The 18,599-nt window shown below is 44.4% G+C and overlaps 1 protein-coding gene across 1 annotated transcript in view; it reads right to left on the bottom strand.

Moving 5' to 3' along the window:
- PECAM1 (platelet and endothelial cell adhesion molecule 1) overlaps window positions 1-18,599 on the bottom strand; it is a 73,276-nt gene that overhangs the window by 23,275 nt on the left and 31,402 nt on the right. Inside the window, exons 9-14 of the mRNA XM_077328860.1 lie at window positions 18,182-18,286; window positions 14,734-14,761; window positions 13,516-13,589; window positions 10,881-10,937; window positions 8,343-8,411; window positions 1,810-1,866 (exon numbers count right to left, since the gene is read on the bottom strand). Of these exons, the coding sequence (XP_077184975.1) occupies window positions 1,810-1,866; window positions 8,343-8,411; window positions 10,881-10,937; window positions 13,516-13,589; window positions 14,734-14,761; window positions 18,182-18,286 (390 nt within the window). The remainder of the gene's footprint in view (window positions 1-1,809; window positions 1,867-8,342; window positions 8,412-10,880; window positions 10,938-13,515; window positions 13,590-14,733; window positions 14,762-18,181; window positions 18,287-18,599) is intronic.

The raw sequence follows: 18,599 nt of genomic DNA on the forward strand, positions 1-18,599 counted from the left end.
TGGGGACTCATATTCCCTTCCCCCTGAGCCCCCCCCCATTTTTTAAAAAGTGTACTTCTGCATTGCCATGGAGGAATGCCACAACATGCGAACATTAAAAAAAAAAAAACGAACACTTCCTCATTGCTATGGAGAAATGCCAAAACAATGAAACATTCCCTCCTTTTTTGGGGATTCTTTGTGTAATGGTCTCTATGTTTGGGTAGATTCTGATAGACTGGCCATGGTAACTGGGCCCTGATCAGTGATTGTGTGTTCACAGTAAGTTTTAAAAAGAAAGAGCATGGATGCCTAGCTGATTGGGAGAGGGCTGCTTCATCATACGCCCCCCCTTCCCTGTTCATATGCCACTGCCAGAAAATGCAAATGGGAATGTATTTGGGCTGCCTGATTCCAAAAGAAACCCATGAACAATGAGGAGAACATTTTATTTTTACATGGGGAATGTAGCTTTGTGGTCCCATAGTAATGTGGGCTGTGCCATTCTTTTTTTAACAAAAAAAAAACACAATCAGGAAATGGAGAGGGATGGGCAGGTGCACAGGTGGGCAAAACGCTGCTGAGACTGTTGTGTGTTTCTCCCTCCACACAGGCTTGCCCCTGTTTGTTCCTCGGATCGCTGCGCAGCAAGAAGTGTCAAATTGAGTTTTGGTAATTTCTCTCATCACAGAGCAAATTTGACTAAAACTTGCATCAGCCCTTGAGAGCTCTGGGTTGCTGCCGACGTCATCTGGAAGCAGCACTAAAACCAGAGAGCAATGAGAGGCAGTCCTGGGGGCAAATTCCTTGTGCGGAATCAGTCTTATTTTATTAATGTTTATTTGTTGCTTGCTATTTCTTGCTTGCTATTTCTATTTAGCCTTTCTCACTCGGACACAGTTTGAGTCAATTCAATCGATGGCTGAGATGATCAATAAATAATGCAATAGTATTAGGGTTGTAGAACCAACCAGAAATCTACAATCAGAACCGGAGCAAAGCAGAAGTATAAACATGATGCATTAAATGATGCAAAATAATATATTAGGATCCCAGTTTCAGATGCTATACACAGTCGTACAGACAAATATCCCTAACAATTTCCCAAGTAATTTTGTATATCATTTAGTACAGTAACTAATTCAGTTACATTTACTAATTATTTTTTTAGTTATTATTATTTGCTTCTTTTATACCCTGTTTATTTCCCAATGGGAACTCAAAGTAGTTTACATGATTCTCCCCACCTCAGTTTTATCCTTACAATAACCCTGTGAGGCAGTTTCGAATGAGAGTATGTGATTGGTCCAAGGCAGCCAACAAGCTATCATGGCGGAGTGGGGATTTAAACCTAGGTCTCTAGATTCTAGCCCAATATTCTTACCACTCTTCAGTAACTTTCCCACTATGAGCTAATTTTCCATCTCAAAAATAAAAACATACAAAATGGCAGCTACACATAAGGTTGCCAATCTCCAGATGAGTCCTGGCAACATCCCAGGATTACAACATCTCCAGACTACAGAGATAAGAAAATGGCTGCTTTGGAGGATGGACTCAGTGGCATTTCACTTGCTGAGGGTCTTCTCCTCCCCAAGCCAACCCCTCCCCAGGATGTATCCGGAAATCCCCAGGAATTTCCCAGAGATGGCAACCATAGCAACACACACTGACTTAAAAAAGGAAGAGTGCTTGCACTCGAAAGCTTACACCTTGAATAAATCTTTGTTGGTTTCGAAGGTGCTACTGGACTTTGATTTTATTATGCTACTTCAGACCAACACGGCTACCCATTTGAATCTAGAAAAAAAAGAAGAAGTGTTTACTTACCATTCAAAGATTTTCTGATTTCAGTATAAACGATCTCGTTCTTCTTTGTTACAGGAGCTGGAAAATGCATCAGATTGGAGGCAATTACTCTCTGTATATTTGCTGAAAACCTCCTTAACTCAGATTGTCTGATCTTCTGCTGTGTCTGTTTACTTTATTGGCCTAATTTATAGTCCAGCTTTCTCCTTCAGTCACAAGGTAGCAGTGCAGCAAGAATTGTGGATGTCGAACCGATAAAATTAGAAAAAGCAGTAATACGGACAACAAGGGAACATCGAAAGATTGCAGAGCGATGTTCTGTTACGTACAACAGTGATTGTTGTTGTTATGTGCGAAGTCGTGTCCGACCCATCGCGACCCCATGGACAATGATCCTCCAGGCCTTCCTGTCCTCTACCATTCCCCGGAGTCCATTTAAGTTTGCACCAACTGCTTCAGTGACTCCATCCAGCCACCTCATTCTCTGTTGTCCCCTTCTTCTTTTGCCCTCGATCGCTCCCAGCATTAGGCTCTTCTCCAGGGAGTCCTTCCTTCTCATGAGGTGGCCAAAGTATTTGAGTTTCATCTTCAGGATCTGACCTTCTAAAGAGCAGTCAGGGTTGATCTCCTCTAGGACTGACCGGTTTGTTTGCCTTGCAGTCCAAGGGACTCGCAAGAGTCTTCTCCAGCACCAGAGTTCAAAAGCCTCAATTCTTTGACGCTCGGCCTTCCTTATGGTCCAACTTTCGCAGCCATACATTGCAACTGGGAAGACCATAGCCTTGACTAAACGCACTTTTGTTGGCAGGGTGATGTCTCTGCTTTTTAGGATGCTGTCTAGATTTGCCATAACTTTCCTCCCCAAGAGCAAGCGTCTTTTAATTTCTTTGCTGCAGTCCCCATCTGCAGTGATCTTGGAGCCCAGGAAAATAAAATCTGTCACTATCTCCATTTCTTCCCCATCTATTTGCCAGGAACAACAGTGATAGAGTTGAGTTAAAGGTGGATTCCAGAATTAATGGGTATGCTGGAAATCTCTTTAATTCAACAGAATGGGCAGGACTGTGTTCAGGAGAAAGGCATGGAAAGCCCTGCCTGCCAACTGGACAGAGTGGTTTTACCCCCAGGTTGCAAATGATGTGCTCTGTTGCAGACCAACTTATTTTCTCCCTATCAATCTTATTCTAATATTCTAATATCATACTAACAGCATTAGAATCTAATATTCTAATAGAAAAACTATGATGGAAACTCAAATGGGTAGCTGTGTTGGTCTGAAGTAGCACAATAAAACCAGAGTCCAGTAGCACCCAACCAAGATTTATTCAAGGTGTGAGATTTCGAGTGCAAGCACTCTTCATCACGCCCTGAATAAATCTTTGCTGGTCTTAAAGGTGCTACTGGACTCTGATTTTATGATGGAAACTGTTGTGTATGCAGCACAGCGGACCTGCAGAGCGGGAACTGTGATTCCAACAGTGGGGAGATTTAAGGGTATTGTCAGCAGGCAGGATCTGTCCTGCCACTGGATTGTTTGAAAGGTCCAATCAGTTTAAACCAGAGATCTCACAAGGAGCCAGTCAAGGAGTCTGGCAGGAACCTGGGACTGTATATAGGTTTAGTTGGTGGGCTATGTGTCTCAGTTCAGTTGGTGTGTTCCAATAAAGAAGTGATGTTTCATTCCACAAGCGACTCTGTGCCTTATTGAACCCGCTATTCAATAGAAACATACATCAGCATGTTTCCCTATTAAATGAATGTTATAATATTATATAAAACAGAGTTTCGCTGAGGGAAAAAATCACCACAGAGAAGAAAACTAGGACAAACGTCTGCTATTTGAAACCCTGAAATGAAAGTCTAAGCTAAGAATAGGTAAAGGTAAAGGTATCCACTGTGCAAGCACAGGGTCATGTCTGACCCTTGGGGTGACGCCCTCTAGCATTTTCATGGCAGACTCAATACAAGGTGGTTTGCCAGTGCCTTCCCCAGTCATGACCGTTTACCCCCCAGCAAGCAAGCTGGGTACTCATTTTACCGACCTCGGAAGGATGGGAGGCTGAGTCAACCTTGAGCCGGCTGCTGGGATCGAACTCCCAACCTCATGGGCAGACAGTTTCAGACAGCATGTTGCTGCCTTACCACTCTGCACCACAAGAGGCTCATAAGCTAAGAATAGAGAAGTCTAAAGGTGAGGGGGAAAATATTCCTGAGGGGAAAGTTGTAAACAATCATAGAGTTGTGTCAGACATAACCAGAAGAGAACTGAGGGCCCAACAAGATTAAAAAGTGGTAACTCTTACTTATGATTGCACTATATATGTGACATTTTCCACTAGGGAACTTATAAGTAATTTCAAAGGGTTGTCTCCAGTTGGTTAGGGACACTCGGAGGTTGTTGCTCCTCCAATATAGAAGGAAACTGATTTTAAAAAACCACACACACACCAAAGCACCTCTATCAAAACACATCTGGTGGTGGGAAATGAGGAAAGTTGAAAAATACCATTGTGAAGTTAGGAGAGATGGAGTTGGGAAGAAAAGGGAGCAGATAAAAGGAAGGATGGCATTTTTTATGCCTGCTTTAAATTTCCTTGTAGCTCAGCTGGGGGGGCTGGAAAGAAAAGAAGATGAGGAGAAGGCAGCAGTGGTGTTTGATGCATCCAAGAGAAGCGTTGTCACTGTTCTAACGGCTCCCATAGTAATTACCTCCTTTCCCTGCTTGTGCTTCACAGGTTGTTGGTGGTAGGGGAAATGGGGGACAGGACCTGGCATGCAATGTCACTGCTAGCACAAAACTGAAAGCAAAGTCATTGTGTTTGGCCAGTGCTACAGGACTTGCCCCAAACTCTATGGTTTAACTATAGAATCTTGGGCAAATCCTAGAATGTCACCCTGATACGATGATGTCACTTCTGGTATCACACAAGAAATGACATCACGCATCAGAGTGATGCTGGCATACTGGCTGGGTGACAGCCATGGCTGGCGACTCTACACTGTTAATTCCACTGTGGCCCATCCATCTCTCCTTCCCTCTCCTCTTGCCTCCTCTTCGCTTCTCTCCTTGTCTGTTTCTCCATATGAACAGTAGCATTCTGATAAAAACAAATGTGGGATAAACCTCAGTTCTTTTTCTCCTGTTAAGCTAATCCGTTTGAGGTTATGAAAAACTCTTGCTTTGCTGAATCTCTTGTGCCATCGATTAGCAGTGTTTTTCTCCCTCAAAAAACCAACACCTTTAAACCTCCTCTTATATCCGACTATTCTAAATCAGGACTATAGATGTCTTATGTTCACAATAAATCTCCACCTGAATCTCTAAGACTGGCAGCACCAGGGAGTCTTATTTATTTATTTATTTGTTTATTTGTTTATTTATTTATTTATTTATTTGTTTGTTTGTTTATTTAGATTTATATACCGCCCTCCCCGAAGGCTCAGGTTGCCTCCACCATGGCTGGAATGGATATCACAGCATCACCACACATCTCTTGCAGTTCCCCAAAACTCTGGGGTCTCCTGGGCAACAACAGGGGACTGGGCAACAACAGGGGACTGGAGGTCTTCTCCAGCAGGACTTCTCCCATTGTTTTACCAAGACAATCCTTTCATTCAGGGGTCTGCAACTTATGCTGGACAGCCAAGTGAGTTTTAGTACAGGACCAACTTTTGCTTTTCAAAGGAAATCTTAGCATATTTCTATGAAGCTCTCCTGTTTCAAGCAAGGGCCTACACACAGTGAGAAGGACTATAGCTGGGATGTAGCCATTTAAACCATCACTTAATCCCTTTTATGCAGGTGATGTTTTTTCTTAATAAGCAGTAATACAATAGTGATTTAAACAGCCCCACCAAGCCTGTAAAACAACTGGAATGTTACACCCAGCATGGGTGTGGGAGTATCCAGGCAGGCTTTATTTAAAAAGGAAACATATGAGAATGACATCGGGGAGGAATGTTAGCCTTGTATGGCTTTATGTTTAAAATATCCAGTGAGGTCATCCCAATTCCAGGAAGGCCTGTGAAATTCCCCGATGAGTCTTTTCTAGACACTAGTGATACGACTGCTAGGTGGGCCACAGTGTAGTCAAACTGCGGCCCTCCAGATGTCCATGGACTACAATTCCCATGAGCTGCCCCCAGCAATTGTAGTCCATGGACATCTGGAGGGCCGCAGTTTGACTACCCCTGGTTTAAGGCTTTAGCTTTCAATGGGTTTGCATTCATTCAATTAAAATCAGTTTGTACAATCTGGATTGAAAACTAAGGGTGCTGAAGTGCGCGGACAAGTGCTGGAAGTCTGAGTATATACACTGCCAAACCTGTGAGGGAGTAGTTACATAAAAGTCACATTGACACTTTAAATGCAATACCTGGATGTAAAGGAGACAGTGAAAGCAGGCTTTCTAGCAGAAGAAGCCCAGCTGCTGAGAGAGGTTTGGTGTTTCAGAGGATGGCAGGACACAACTGCAATCAGTGAGTTGCTTTGCAGCGTTATCTGGAAAAATCTGATTGCCTGTTGCTTCTCCAGGGTGCATAAAAATATTGTCATCTCCGAGAAGCTCAGAAGCAGACAACAGCTGACAGTTTCAGCTGCTTATGCTTGCATGGGGACTGAACGGAACACTGGGCATCAATGACAGGATCTCCTGAGACACAGTTTAAATGCAAAAAGCAGTTGTAGGTATCAAAGCTATGGCACTGCGGCCGGAAGTGTTCCTGCTGTCCTGTTTCCTAGAGACATGCCGCACCCCCCTCCAATAAGATCCAGTTGGGAAAACAAATATACACAATATGGGTGCCTATCTTTTTTTGTCTCTGGGTTTAACAGAAATTTGGAGGGGAGAGGAACCCATCTTGGGGAAACAGCCAAGAAAGAAAGAGTTAATATCTAACCAAGTGCTATAGCTCTGATCTATTCCCCCTTTCCCCTCCCTGATTTTAATTATACCTCTGAAGGTCCAGTCACAAATCTTCAAGCAATGTGTAATTTTGAGCCTTGACTAGAATATATGCTAGCCAGGGGTAGTCAAACTGCGGCCCTCCAGATGTCCATGGACTACAATTCCCAGGATCCCCCACCAGCATTGGCTGGCAGGGACTCCTGGGAATTGTAGTCCATGGACATCTGGAGGGCCACAGTTTGACTACTCCTGTGCTAAACCTAAATCCAAGTTCAAATCCCCGCTCTGGGTGATCTAGGACCAATTTCGCTCTGAATTTAACATATCTCACTGAGCCTTTTTGAGGGACCCCCTCCCTGAGAATAATGTGTATCTCCCCTGAGCCCCTTGGAAGAAGAGCAGGATAAAACTGTGCTAGACCAGGTATTCTCAACCACAGGGCAGGAAGGTGTGGCCTGCTGACATCACTTCTGAGGTTTCTCGGAGCCTGAAGAATGTTTCAATGGTAAAAAGGCTGAGAAAGGCTGTGCTAGACAAACATAGATCTTCCCCATGTGGTTCATTTGCCATAGGCTCAGTGCTTTTGGGAAGTAGAGTGTTTTGCCCCCAGCAAAATCTGCATCCACCTGCCGGGTTTCTTGTGGCTGTCATCCACCCTCTTCCAAACCTGCTTTGCTGTGGATTTTCAGAAACCTTCCAGCAAAATATGGATGGTTGTCATGTGAGTGGGAGAGTCTGCACTTACCCAGTCTTCCCCATGCCGCAACCATTTCCCTACTTCAGTGGCCTGGGGGCTTTTTCAAAGATCCCACCCATAACTGGCATAGCAAGTATACTGATAAAACAGTATATGATTATGTCAATTACTGGTAGAAAAATCCTCAAAAAGCACCCAGGAGACATGGGGGTAGAGGGAATGGCCACCCTGGGGGACTGGGAAAATGCAGGGAAACCTGCCACACAGAAGTCCTTTTGCTTTTGGCAGCTGCAGCAACAGTGAGGAAATCTTCCTAATACTGGAAGTGAATCATTCAAATAGGGAAAGGGGATTCTACAGCTGCAAAATGAGTCACCGGCAACTTTGCTAGAATCCAGAAACAAGGGCAGCCCTCTTCACTTGGTTGTCCAAGCACAAGACTCCTTTCCACATGCTTATGGAAACACACAGAGAACCAGTGTGTCTTGCTCCCTGGTTGAGTGTGCCATTTTGATTTTGATTGTAGCATGTGGGTTGGCTCACTTGACTGTTGTTTCCCCCTGAATTAATAGTTGCTGTCTAAGTGATGTGCAGCCCTTGTATATTTTTGCTCTCTGTCCTAGAGAGGACGGGGGTGAATCGGCAGTGAACACACAGCTGGGGCCTGGGAACTGGACAGGATGGCCTAGATTTCCCTTCTAGGTGCCTGATTTAATAGGCAGGTGGCTATCAGAACCTGGAAGTGTGGGAAAAAACAAGATGTGTTTAGCAATAAACCATTTAGAAGAAACATATGTTGGTCACTGAAATAAAGATTGTTTCTTCCTGTTGGCAGGCCTAAATCCTGCTCTTTACAAATGAATTACAGAATGACCTTTGACCTCACTGAACAGACAACAAGCACCGTGCGACTCCTGTTATACAATTGCATGAGAAAGACATTTAATTACCTCTGTAAGGGTTGGGAACAGCCACTTCTACTTCAGTGTATTCCACTTCAGTGTTCTCAAGGTCAGATCCTGTCCCCAAAATAGAAAGAAGATATTTTCTTTATCTGAAAAGCAGGGAGTTCAAGTAGGACTATGTTTTGGTGTCCTTGCTCCAAGTTATTCTCACTTCCACCTGCTTTTAGATGCAGGAACAAGGCCTGAGTTTGTCACTGTCCTAATGAAGAAATGCATGGATTGGGTCTGCCCTCTGCCTTCTTCAGCCTAGCCTGATCCTGTCAGTTCTGGAAAGCTATGCATGGTCAGTCCTCCTTAGTGGATGAAGACCACCAAGCAATCCTGGGTCACTGGCCAACTGGAGGCAATGGCAAACTATTTCTGTTAGTTTTTTGCCTTGAAATCCCCATGGGGTTGCTATAAACTGGCTGCAATTTAACAGGTTTTCATGCTGGAATCTCATCAATGATAACAGCTGTCCCAGATAGCTGGAGAGACTTGACTAATGCATGTGGAGACGCCATCACAGGTTGACCTGTCCTCATCTTTAACGGATTTAGCAAAGCTGTGCCACTTCACTGTGGCAAAATCTACCTTTGTCCTACTGGAAGGGTAAGGCAAACAGGAAATGAGGTCAAGCAAACATGTGGACAGCATAAAAATACTACTAATTTTAAAGAGCTTGGCGTTGCTAACAGATTATTTATTTACAGCATTCATACCTCTCCTTTCTCCCCAATGGAGACCCAAAGTGGGAGGCTTACATGGGTCTCCTGTCTGTCATTTTATCATCACAACTACCTGGTGAGGTGCAATAAAATCAGGGCCGTTCCGCATTCATCCAAAATAGCATAATGGTTACTAATTGAAATCGCTACAGTTTTGCCGTTATGCACAACATCATTGACAATCTGCAACACTCCTGAAACCGATCCGCAAAAAGCGCTTTGTTGTAGCGCTTTCAGGGAAATCCCAAAAAGTGGATTCACCCTCCAGAAAGCGCTACACTCCTGCAACCAATCTGCAACACTAGCGGGAAAGTTCTGTGCATTACCATTGTTGCGGTTTCTACAAAGTCCCTCCCCCTGGCTCTCTCCTCTGATCTTCCGGCGAAGCGATCGCTATTTTTTTTTCTCCGAGCGAGCGGAGATCAACGCACCGGCAAGCTTTCGTTTACCCAGTGAGGCTTCCCCGGCTGCAGTCCCTCTGTTTAAAGTCACCAAGCACAAGCAACACAGAAGCCCGTTTGCTGGTTTATTTTCCCTTTATTTTTCACACTGTTTTCGGCCGAAAATCCTGCCCGTGGGGGGGGGGATTTTTTTTTTTCACTCGGGGGGAGCGTGGCAACGATGAAACGGCAGCTCAAACACCACCTGCTAGCTGGATGGGTCTCTCCTTTGCAACGTATCAACGCAGATTCGTTGCAACGGGTGTGTGTGTGTGTTTTTTTTTAAAAAACCTTCTTTAAAGGGAAAGGGGCTGTTTGGGAGCATGATAAAGACCAACACAGATTTATTCAGGGCGTGAGCTTTCGAGTGCAAGCACTCTTCCTCAGACTATGAACTCCTTACATGATCAGGGAACATATAGCAAAAATCAATTCTGTTCCATCAGTAGACTGTGTCACACAACCAAATACAGCCAATTATAATTCTTTGTCAAAACAGCCAATCAATCCCCTGGAATTCAGTGTAGTTTACAAAAACACAAGGAGAAACCAAACAGCCTGTATCAGTGATCAAAGGCTCTCACCTCACCATATTCTACTTGCCCCATCTGTCTCCACTTGGTTTAGGCTGAGAGTGTGTAACTGGCCCAAAGTCACCCAGAGAGCTGGGGATTTGAACCTGGCTCTCCCAGATCCTAATCCCAACATTTTAACCTCTGCACCAGGGGTAGTCAACCTGTGGTCCTCCAGATGTTCATGGACTACAATTCCCACGAGCCCCTGACAGCGTTTGCTGGCAGGGGCTCTTGGGAATTGTAGTCCATGAACATCTGGAGGACCACAGGTTGACTACCCCTGCTCTACACTATGCTGGAGGATGTGGGATAGCTCTTCCTTCTCTTCCCTGGGAATATGGCCAATTTCTTTGGCTTGCTGTACACAGGCACGGGAAGGAGATGGTTATGAAGTAGCAGGATGTTGAGATGGCACCACTTCTGACTGCAAGAAAGGGACCGCATTTTTAAAGTCTCTGAAAAAGACAAACCAGTGCAGCCTGTGAATGGCTGAGCTTGGACCTTTCTGTCTGACGTGCTTTTAAAGAAAAATCTGCAGGGGGCCGTTCCATGGAGAAGTGTTAAAAATGTGATACCCCTTGCACAGCCTCAAGTGGTATGGCCCATTTTGCCATCTCAAAGTTTCACCGCCTCATTCTGCTGCATGCATAGGCCAGGCACTAAGTCTCCATCAAAACCCAAACAATTTGTTGCCATTTGAAATGCAACCCTGGAAAATACATACAGATAAAATAAAATCGCTCCAAACAGACCCCCAAATAACAAGGCATCAGTGGCAAACGAAAATCGCACTGAAATTACCTTTATTGTCTTCTTTTGATTTCACGTGATTTTCGCCTTCTTCCTTATAGCCTGACCCTAAAGAAATCCAAGACATATCTCAACAAGGACTGCCAACATTTGGCAAACTTGACGTATTAAAATACCCAAACACCATTTGAAGAGGATATAAAGTCAGTATCGATTAGAGGCCTAGCTATTACATGTCTCCTATTTATGCCCTTGTTCCGAGACACTGGATTTTGCTTTTATTCCAGAGGCCGAAACCAGTTTATAATCCTAGTTAGGGCTTTAGTTTGAGAGCAAAACAGTAATTAGAGGTAGCTATGATTATTCTGGTTCAGATGTCATAGTTGAAGATAGCTAGGGAGGGAGGGGGGAGTTCACAGAGCCTGGTGGAGAAAAGAGGGCAGGAGGCCACCTCAGGCTTTGAGGATTGGCTAGCATGTTATTTGAACTAGGCCCCAGGGGACTAATACATGGAGTAGTCTGCCTGTCTCCCTGTGTTTTCCTCTTTGAATTTTAATAAGAAGCATAACACTCATAGCATCTAAAATTTGCCCACCTCAAACTGGGCCAGGGATCTGAAGACACAGGTGCTGGATCTGGTAGTTGGCTCTCCATGCCACTATTCAAAATGGGCACACGGGAGTCAGTTGCATACAACTATGGTAAACTGTCCCTGTGCTAATCAGCCTCTGCAAAGTGGGAGATGCCAGGACTAGGCAGAGCATAACAATGGCAAAACGAGAGAGGAAGATGGGAGCACTGGCCCTTTCGGGAAGTAATGCCCAATATAGTCTCTAGTGGCAATAGTACCCAAAGATGAAGAGAATACCTTTCTGAGAAGTGGGCAGTCTGGGAGAATGCCACATCTCTGGGCAGGGACTTGGCTGGCCGCTGCTGCCTAGCTAGAGAGCCAGTTTGGTGTAGTGGTTAGGAGTGCGGACTTCTAATCTGGCATGCCGGGTTCGATTCTGCTCTCCCCCACATGCAACCAACTGGGTGACCTTGGGCTCGCCACGGCACTGATAAAACTGTTCTGACCGGGCAGTGATATCAGGGCTCTCTCAGCCTCACCCACCTCACAGGGTGTCTGTTGTGGGGAGAGGAATGGGAAGGCGACTGTAAGCCGCTTTGAGCCTCCTTCAGGTAGGGAAAAACGGCATATAAGAACCAACTCTTCTTCTTCTTCTTCTAGGGCCAAACAGAGCAGTGCATTCAGGTCAGCAGGGCTCTTTGGACACATGGAGGTTAGCTGAAGAGTGTGCAGCTGGCCCAAGGTCACCCACCAAGTTACTATGGCAGTGTATGGATTTGAATCAGAGTCTTCCAGATCCTTGACCAACACTCAAACCACCACCCTGATTAAAGGCATCCACCTGAGTGATCCCTTATTTTGTATTTTATTTCCTCTGTAATAAATTCCCTCAAAAAGTTGCCTAACAGTGCCGTCCTAAGCAATTTCTGTGCCCATGGTCTTCAGTGTTTTAGAAGGATGTAACTCTGTTCAGGATGACAATATAAGGGTATGCACACTCATGACTTACAAAACTGGCAACTTGCTTTGTTACATTTTTTTTCTCTTTAGAAGGGCTCCATGTGAAACCCAGAATCTGCTCCACCTCACATTTCTGGCCAGCTCCAGGGAAGCTGTAGATAACTTGAACCAGTGCTTGGAAGCAGATTGGAAGGGATGTGGGCCAAGAACCTGAAGCTAAATCCCACAAGATGGAAGTTATACTGATGAATGGAAGGTGCAACCAGGGATTTAAGACATGACCACTTCTGGATGGGGTTGCACGACAGGTCTGTAGTTTGGTGGTGCTTTTGGAATGAGGCCTATTGCTGAATGAGCAGGTAGAAGCTGTGGCCAGGAGTGCCTTTTACCAGCTTTGGTTGTTCCAGCTGTGCCCTTATGTGGGCAGAAAAGAGATGGCCACTGTGATGTACACCGAGGTTACATATAGATTAACTTACTGCTATGTACTCTGTTTGGGGCTGCCCTTGAAAGGTCTTTGGAAACTTCAATTGGTGCAGAATGCTGCAGCTATGATGTTGACTAGAGTTCTCATAAGAACCATATCACTTGATCCATCTACACTGGCTCCAGATCTGTTTCCAGGCCCAATTCTAGATGCTGGTGCTGGCCATTAAAACCCCATAAGGCTTGGGACAGCAAACCTGAAGTACTGCCTATTCACTTATGAGCCTCTTCAGCTGCTATGGGCATCTTCAGAGGTTGTACTTCAGGTGTCCCTGCCTTCTTAAGATTAGATGGTTGGTGATCTGAGGGAGGCCTTTCTTGGTTATGGCACCAAAACTGCAGAATTCTTTCCCCAATGAGTCTATTTTTGTCTTTTTTTGTTTTGACATCCCAACAGTGATCCCCCTTCCTGTGTATTTTAGCTGTTTTAACGATGAAAGGCAGCATATAAATTATATAAATGAAATTAAGCTTGAGGACCTCCTTGTTGTAACATTTCCCATAATCCTAGATACTATCCTTATTTCATTAAAATAACACAACAAAACACCCAGGATATATTCATCGAAGTGTTAAGTCTGTCTGAAAAGTGTAAGTGCAGTATTTTCCTAGCTAGATTTGTTTTTTTGTTTTTAATCTGAAATAGTCATTTAAAACAAAATTCATTACCATAATACAGTTCGCCTTCATTATTCATTCCCAATGTCAGCTTTTCACCCATTGAATTGTTTGGTGACATGGAGCTAAAAACAAAGCAGTTTAAGAAAAGTGTTGGCATTTTAGCAGTAGAAATCCTTTTTAAAAACCTGCCTTGTCTGTGACCATATAGTTATGGCTTGAAGCAGAGAACAAAGAACCCACAAAATTACTGAGGATTTACAGATGTTACCCTCCAAGCAAAAGATACTTTTTTCTCTGCTTTCCGAGCATATATCACTGGATTGAAAAGAAATCCCAACGCTGGGCCATTTGACTTCATACCTTTATGATTTATGTGTCCCATTTGTTTCTAACACATACAAATCACAGTATTTTCCCACCCCCACCACAAACTGTGAACTTTTCCATTAGAATAAGGTGGACCCCATGAAGGAACTGTAGCATCCTGGACAAGGGAGGTCTTAGTAATTTGGGGGCTCTGGTTAAGAGTGCAGCATGGGGCCCCAGAATCATTCCCCTAGGGGCCAAACAAGAGCAGGCAAGAACAGCTGTCACAGTGATCTCCATATAAGGTGGGTGCAAGCAGGGGCAGGGATTTTGTTTCCCTCCCCCCACTGGGGCGGTGGGGCTGTGAATGGTCAGAGCCTCCTCCTCACGGGGCCTAGGGCAGCCGCCCCATCTGTCCATTGGCTAAGATCTCCCATGTCCGTGATGTGTGGAGGAGGAACTGAATGACTAAATATTCCCTCTGCAGTCAACAATGCTATCAAAGTAAAAAGTTCAATCTTAGCCTTTTACTGTGCTAGCCTTCAAATGAAATCTAGTATATGGATTTCAAATGAAATCTAGTATAGAAAATTCTTTGCACTGGAATTGTTTGCGACTCTGAGACTTTTTTTTTGTGATTCCATGTACAGTTGTAACCAAGACCAAGAGGACTCAAGGCAATTGGCTATTTCACAGATGTGTGAAACAAACCTTAGAACTGTGTTGTTTTCATTACCAGGGAGAGGATCTTTCCCATATGTCAGAAATGTCTTTTTTACTTTACAAATTTAACATTTTAAATATATTATAATACCTCTGTATCTGTTAGGCCAGTTGCGACATTCCTACACAAAGTAGCTTTCGATCCCTCAATTTTAAGGTGCTATTATTGGTGCACAGGGGAATATATATCCCCCCTAAACATCTCACGATTAATTCATAATCAGAAATAAAACTTACCCATCCAATTCCATAGAGTTGCCCTTAGCTGCAAGTGGGGAGAAAAATAAAATTAGTTACTATAGCTGTCCTGCACAAATGAAGACAGCAAATGAATGGAAATGCTGTTGCCCCAGTCCACTCAGGAAGTATATGCTGTATGATTAACCGAGGGCTGGGTGCACTATTCCTAGGCCTAGTCTGCACACACAGGATAATGCACTTTCAATGTGCTTTGGCAGCTGGATTATCCTGTGCGGAACAGGAAAATCTACTTCAAAAGTGCATTGAAAGTGCATTATCTATTGTTTGCAGACTAGGTCCTAGCTTGATCTGGAAATGGCTTATATTGATTTGTAATCAATAATAATAGGTCTATACTGTTAGACTATGCAAGATCTGTGGTGTACATCAGCGGTCCGCAACCTTTTTAGGTTGCGGCCCGCTGAGAAGAAGTGTGGGGAGAGGGCGACCCGGGGCCCACGTATGCGTGGCAGTCCCTGCACAAACCTGCATGCGCGAACCTGCTGCACATACGCGTTTGTGCCAGCGGCCGCGCTTCCCCCTCCCCCCCTCCAGCAAGAAGCTTGCCGGGCTGCAAGCTAATTGGCTGCTTTGGCGTCCGATTTGCTCGCAGCCTGGTGAGCTTCTCGCTGCAGGGGGGCGAGGAGAGGGAGTCAAGGCCCGCTGCCGAGGCTCTCACAGCCTGGCACCGGGCCGCAGACTGGGGGTTGGGGACCACTGCTGTACATGATTGAGCAGAATACTTGGAATGTCCAGTATAGGAATTGGAAGAGATGTGTAGTTAGCATATTGAAATCAGAAACTTCCTGATATTTTTCAAATGATCTCCTCTGAGCCCTGATTGACTCAACTGGAGTCTTCTGGATCCTAGAGCATGCTCCCCCCTTTCTGCCTCCAGAATGAACTGAAGAATGACTGTGGACAACAGTTAGGCAGTTAGTTAGGTCTCATCTCTTGTTTCTGTACATAGTTGTTTCTCTTCTTCATAAAATTTTATTCTTTTAAATACCCTGGTGCTTTGCGCCTCTTTCCACATTTAAATCCTGCCAACATATGCTGAGTTTGATCACCTGGTGGTAAAGAAAATGATTGCAACCTTCTGAGTGATCACACAATTATTAGAAACTGACTATAGTTCTGCATATTGGCTTGACCGTTTTTGACCCTTGGTTCTTATCAAGAGAGTAGTATGGAATCATCTCCAAAATGTAGGTTCCCATGAGCAAGAGGAAGGAATGTTTTGAGCAGGGTCAAGCTGGTCTTATCTTGTGTGCCAAGGCCAGAAGGCATGAGTAAGCCATTACAATATGTAAATCTAGGGGGCTGGAATTGATGCCAGGCAAAGACCCAGATCCCAGCCAGCAGTTCCTGGAAGGCTGGCGTCAGGGCTGCAGGGTGTTCCCAGGAGGTAGATTGGGGAGGTAGAGACCCCAGGCTATTGGCTCATTCTGCAAGGGCATCATCTTTCCCAACCCCCAAGAACAGGGTATTTAACGCGATGTAATCCTATTGTTCTTTGCACAGATTTGGGAACTCCCCTATGTCGATATTTCTTCTGCAGTAAAAAATATAAAAAGGTTTTTCTCTCAGTGTGATTCACTGGGGCTGGCAAAAGAGCCCTGATTTGGCCGTTAGACTATCAAATTTATCCATCATGACTGTGCATAATGGTAAAAGGCACATCTTGGAAAAATTTTGCAGGGCGCACTGTCATGACACTGAGGTGCAGCCCTGGATCAGACCCTCAAAGTCAAACATGCAGGAGTCCCAGGCATTGGGAAAACCTAAGGTAGTCTTTATTAGGACAAGGCAGCAGCATCTACAGGTAATCAGAATCACAGGTGGGCATTGTTGAAGACAAGTTACAATAGAAGGACCTAGGCAGATATACTCTTGGGTACCCACAATTTCCCTTTCCCACAGTTGACCTGCTTGTTTCGTATACCAAGAGGAACTGAGAAGAGTGTTTTGCACTAGAAAGTCTCTCTGAAGTAAGGGAAAGCTGGGAGGATGGGCTGCTACAAGTGACCTCAGGGAGGCCAGTTCCAACCCAGGACAGGAGAAACATCTAAGCTGGCATGGGCACATGACACACATTGCATTTTATTGCGAACACAAATATAAACACAAAACTGAAATTAAGTTTTGTGGAATCATCTCAAGGTTACCATGAACAGTAACTTCTCTTCACTAGGAATGCCAGCCTCCTGGTGTCACATGGGGATCTGTGGAATTACAGCTCATCTCCACACTATAGAGATCAGTTCCCCTTCCAAAAACGGATGCTTTGGAGGGTGCATTGTCTATGGCATTGTACCCCGCTGAGGTTACTGTCCTCCTCAGCCCCCATACCCAAATCTCTAGGAATGTCCAAACCTGGATCTGGCTAACCTACACCTCCATTCCCCACCAGTGGTCATGGGGAACCTGGTAACTCTGCAGTTTACTGTATGACTTTCCATACTTCAACAATAAAAAAAAGCCCAGAACAAGATAATTTTGAGCAAAAATATTGATATTTTAATCTGAATAGCTCTATTCAAACTTTTGAGGCTAATATAAATTGGTAGATTAAATCAGTCTGAATATTTTCTTTCATTCTGAAGCTGGGAATGAAAACAGTCTGGCCTGGAACATTGGACCAGATTCTTTCTATCCAGTTAGCGGAGAAAGGGTTTGCATTCAGCTGAGCAGAGTAACCGTAGTCAGTCCATTGTTTTCTGTACAAGTAAGAGACCTCCCCCTCCCCTTTACACAGTTGTGAGCGGCACACAGGCTATCTGAGATGAATGGAATAGCTGCTTGAATAAGATTATATTGTAGCCTAATACAAACATAGGCTAAATTTCTGCAGATGGAAAAAGTTCTTTCCAGACAGCATAACTTCCCTTCCACTCTCACGGCAACCAAAAATGTCCTTCAAAAATCCTGTTCTTGGGAGACAGGAGACTTCAAGGAGTGGAGGAGGGGTCGGGGGTTAGAGAGATCAGCAAAACTGTGGCAGGGGAGAAATCGGCAAAAGTCATCTCCCTTGCACCCATGCAAATTTTAGGCAAGATCCAACCCAAGATGCTGCCTGATTCAATGCTGTGTGAACCTAAAAATTCTGCATGCTCCTCCCCTGTTCCATTTCCTGTTTTGGGGAATGAATTCTCCCCATCCTGTTATTTTTGCAGATAACCCTGGTGCTGTCTTGTGTCCGTGCTGGCATTTTTACCATTCCTGGGGAGTTTCACACTACAGTTTGCAATTATGGATAGAAATGGATTTTCGAACTTGGCTTGCCACGAACCACTACCTGTGTTTAACTCTGAAAATCAAAAGGGGTGGGAATGGAGAATGGAAGCCTGAGGGGCACTCCCAGTGATGAAGGATTATACAAAGTTATGTATAGTAGAAGGAAGGGTTTCACCGAACAAGCAAAAGCTAAATAAAATATTCTTACCTTTTGCCTTCTTTTTGAAGTGCCACCAGAAGATACCACCCATGCCAAGGAGGACGAGCACGACAAACAGTGCAATGAGCCATTTCTTCCACGAAGCCAGGATGACTAGAAGTCAAGAGAAATATAGGTCAGGATTCACAGGCATGGGTCCATAATCCATGTCACAACTCCATGTAAGATCTGTGCTCATCAGAGAATCAGGGATACCAAATTATATCACTGAGAGTGAACTGCACAAATATGGCCAACCTTACTGATCCCCACCACCAGGAACCTCTTCTTTTGCTATTTCGACAGCACAGTTGCTGCTCTCCAGTGATTTATTCATTTAAAACATTTATTAGCCACCTTCCTCCCTTGCAAAACTCAGGGAGGCTTACAATATAAATAAAATAATTATTTTTACAAAACACACCTG

This window comes from Paroedura picta, chromosome 3 (genome assembly GCF_049243985.1).
Source record: "Paroedura picta isolate Pp20150507F chromosome 3, Ppicta_v3.0, whole genome shotgun sequence".
In the NCBI taxonomy this organism is placed as follows: domain Eukaryota; kingdom Metazoa; phylum Chordata; class Lepidosauria; order Squamata; family Gekkonidae; genus Paroedura; species Paroedura picta.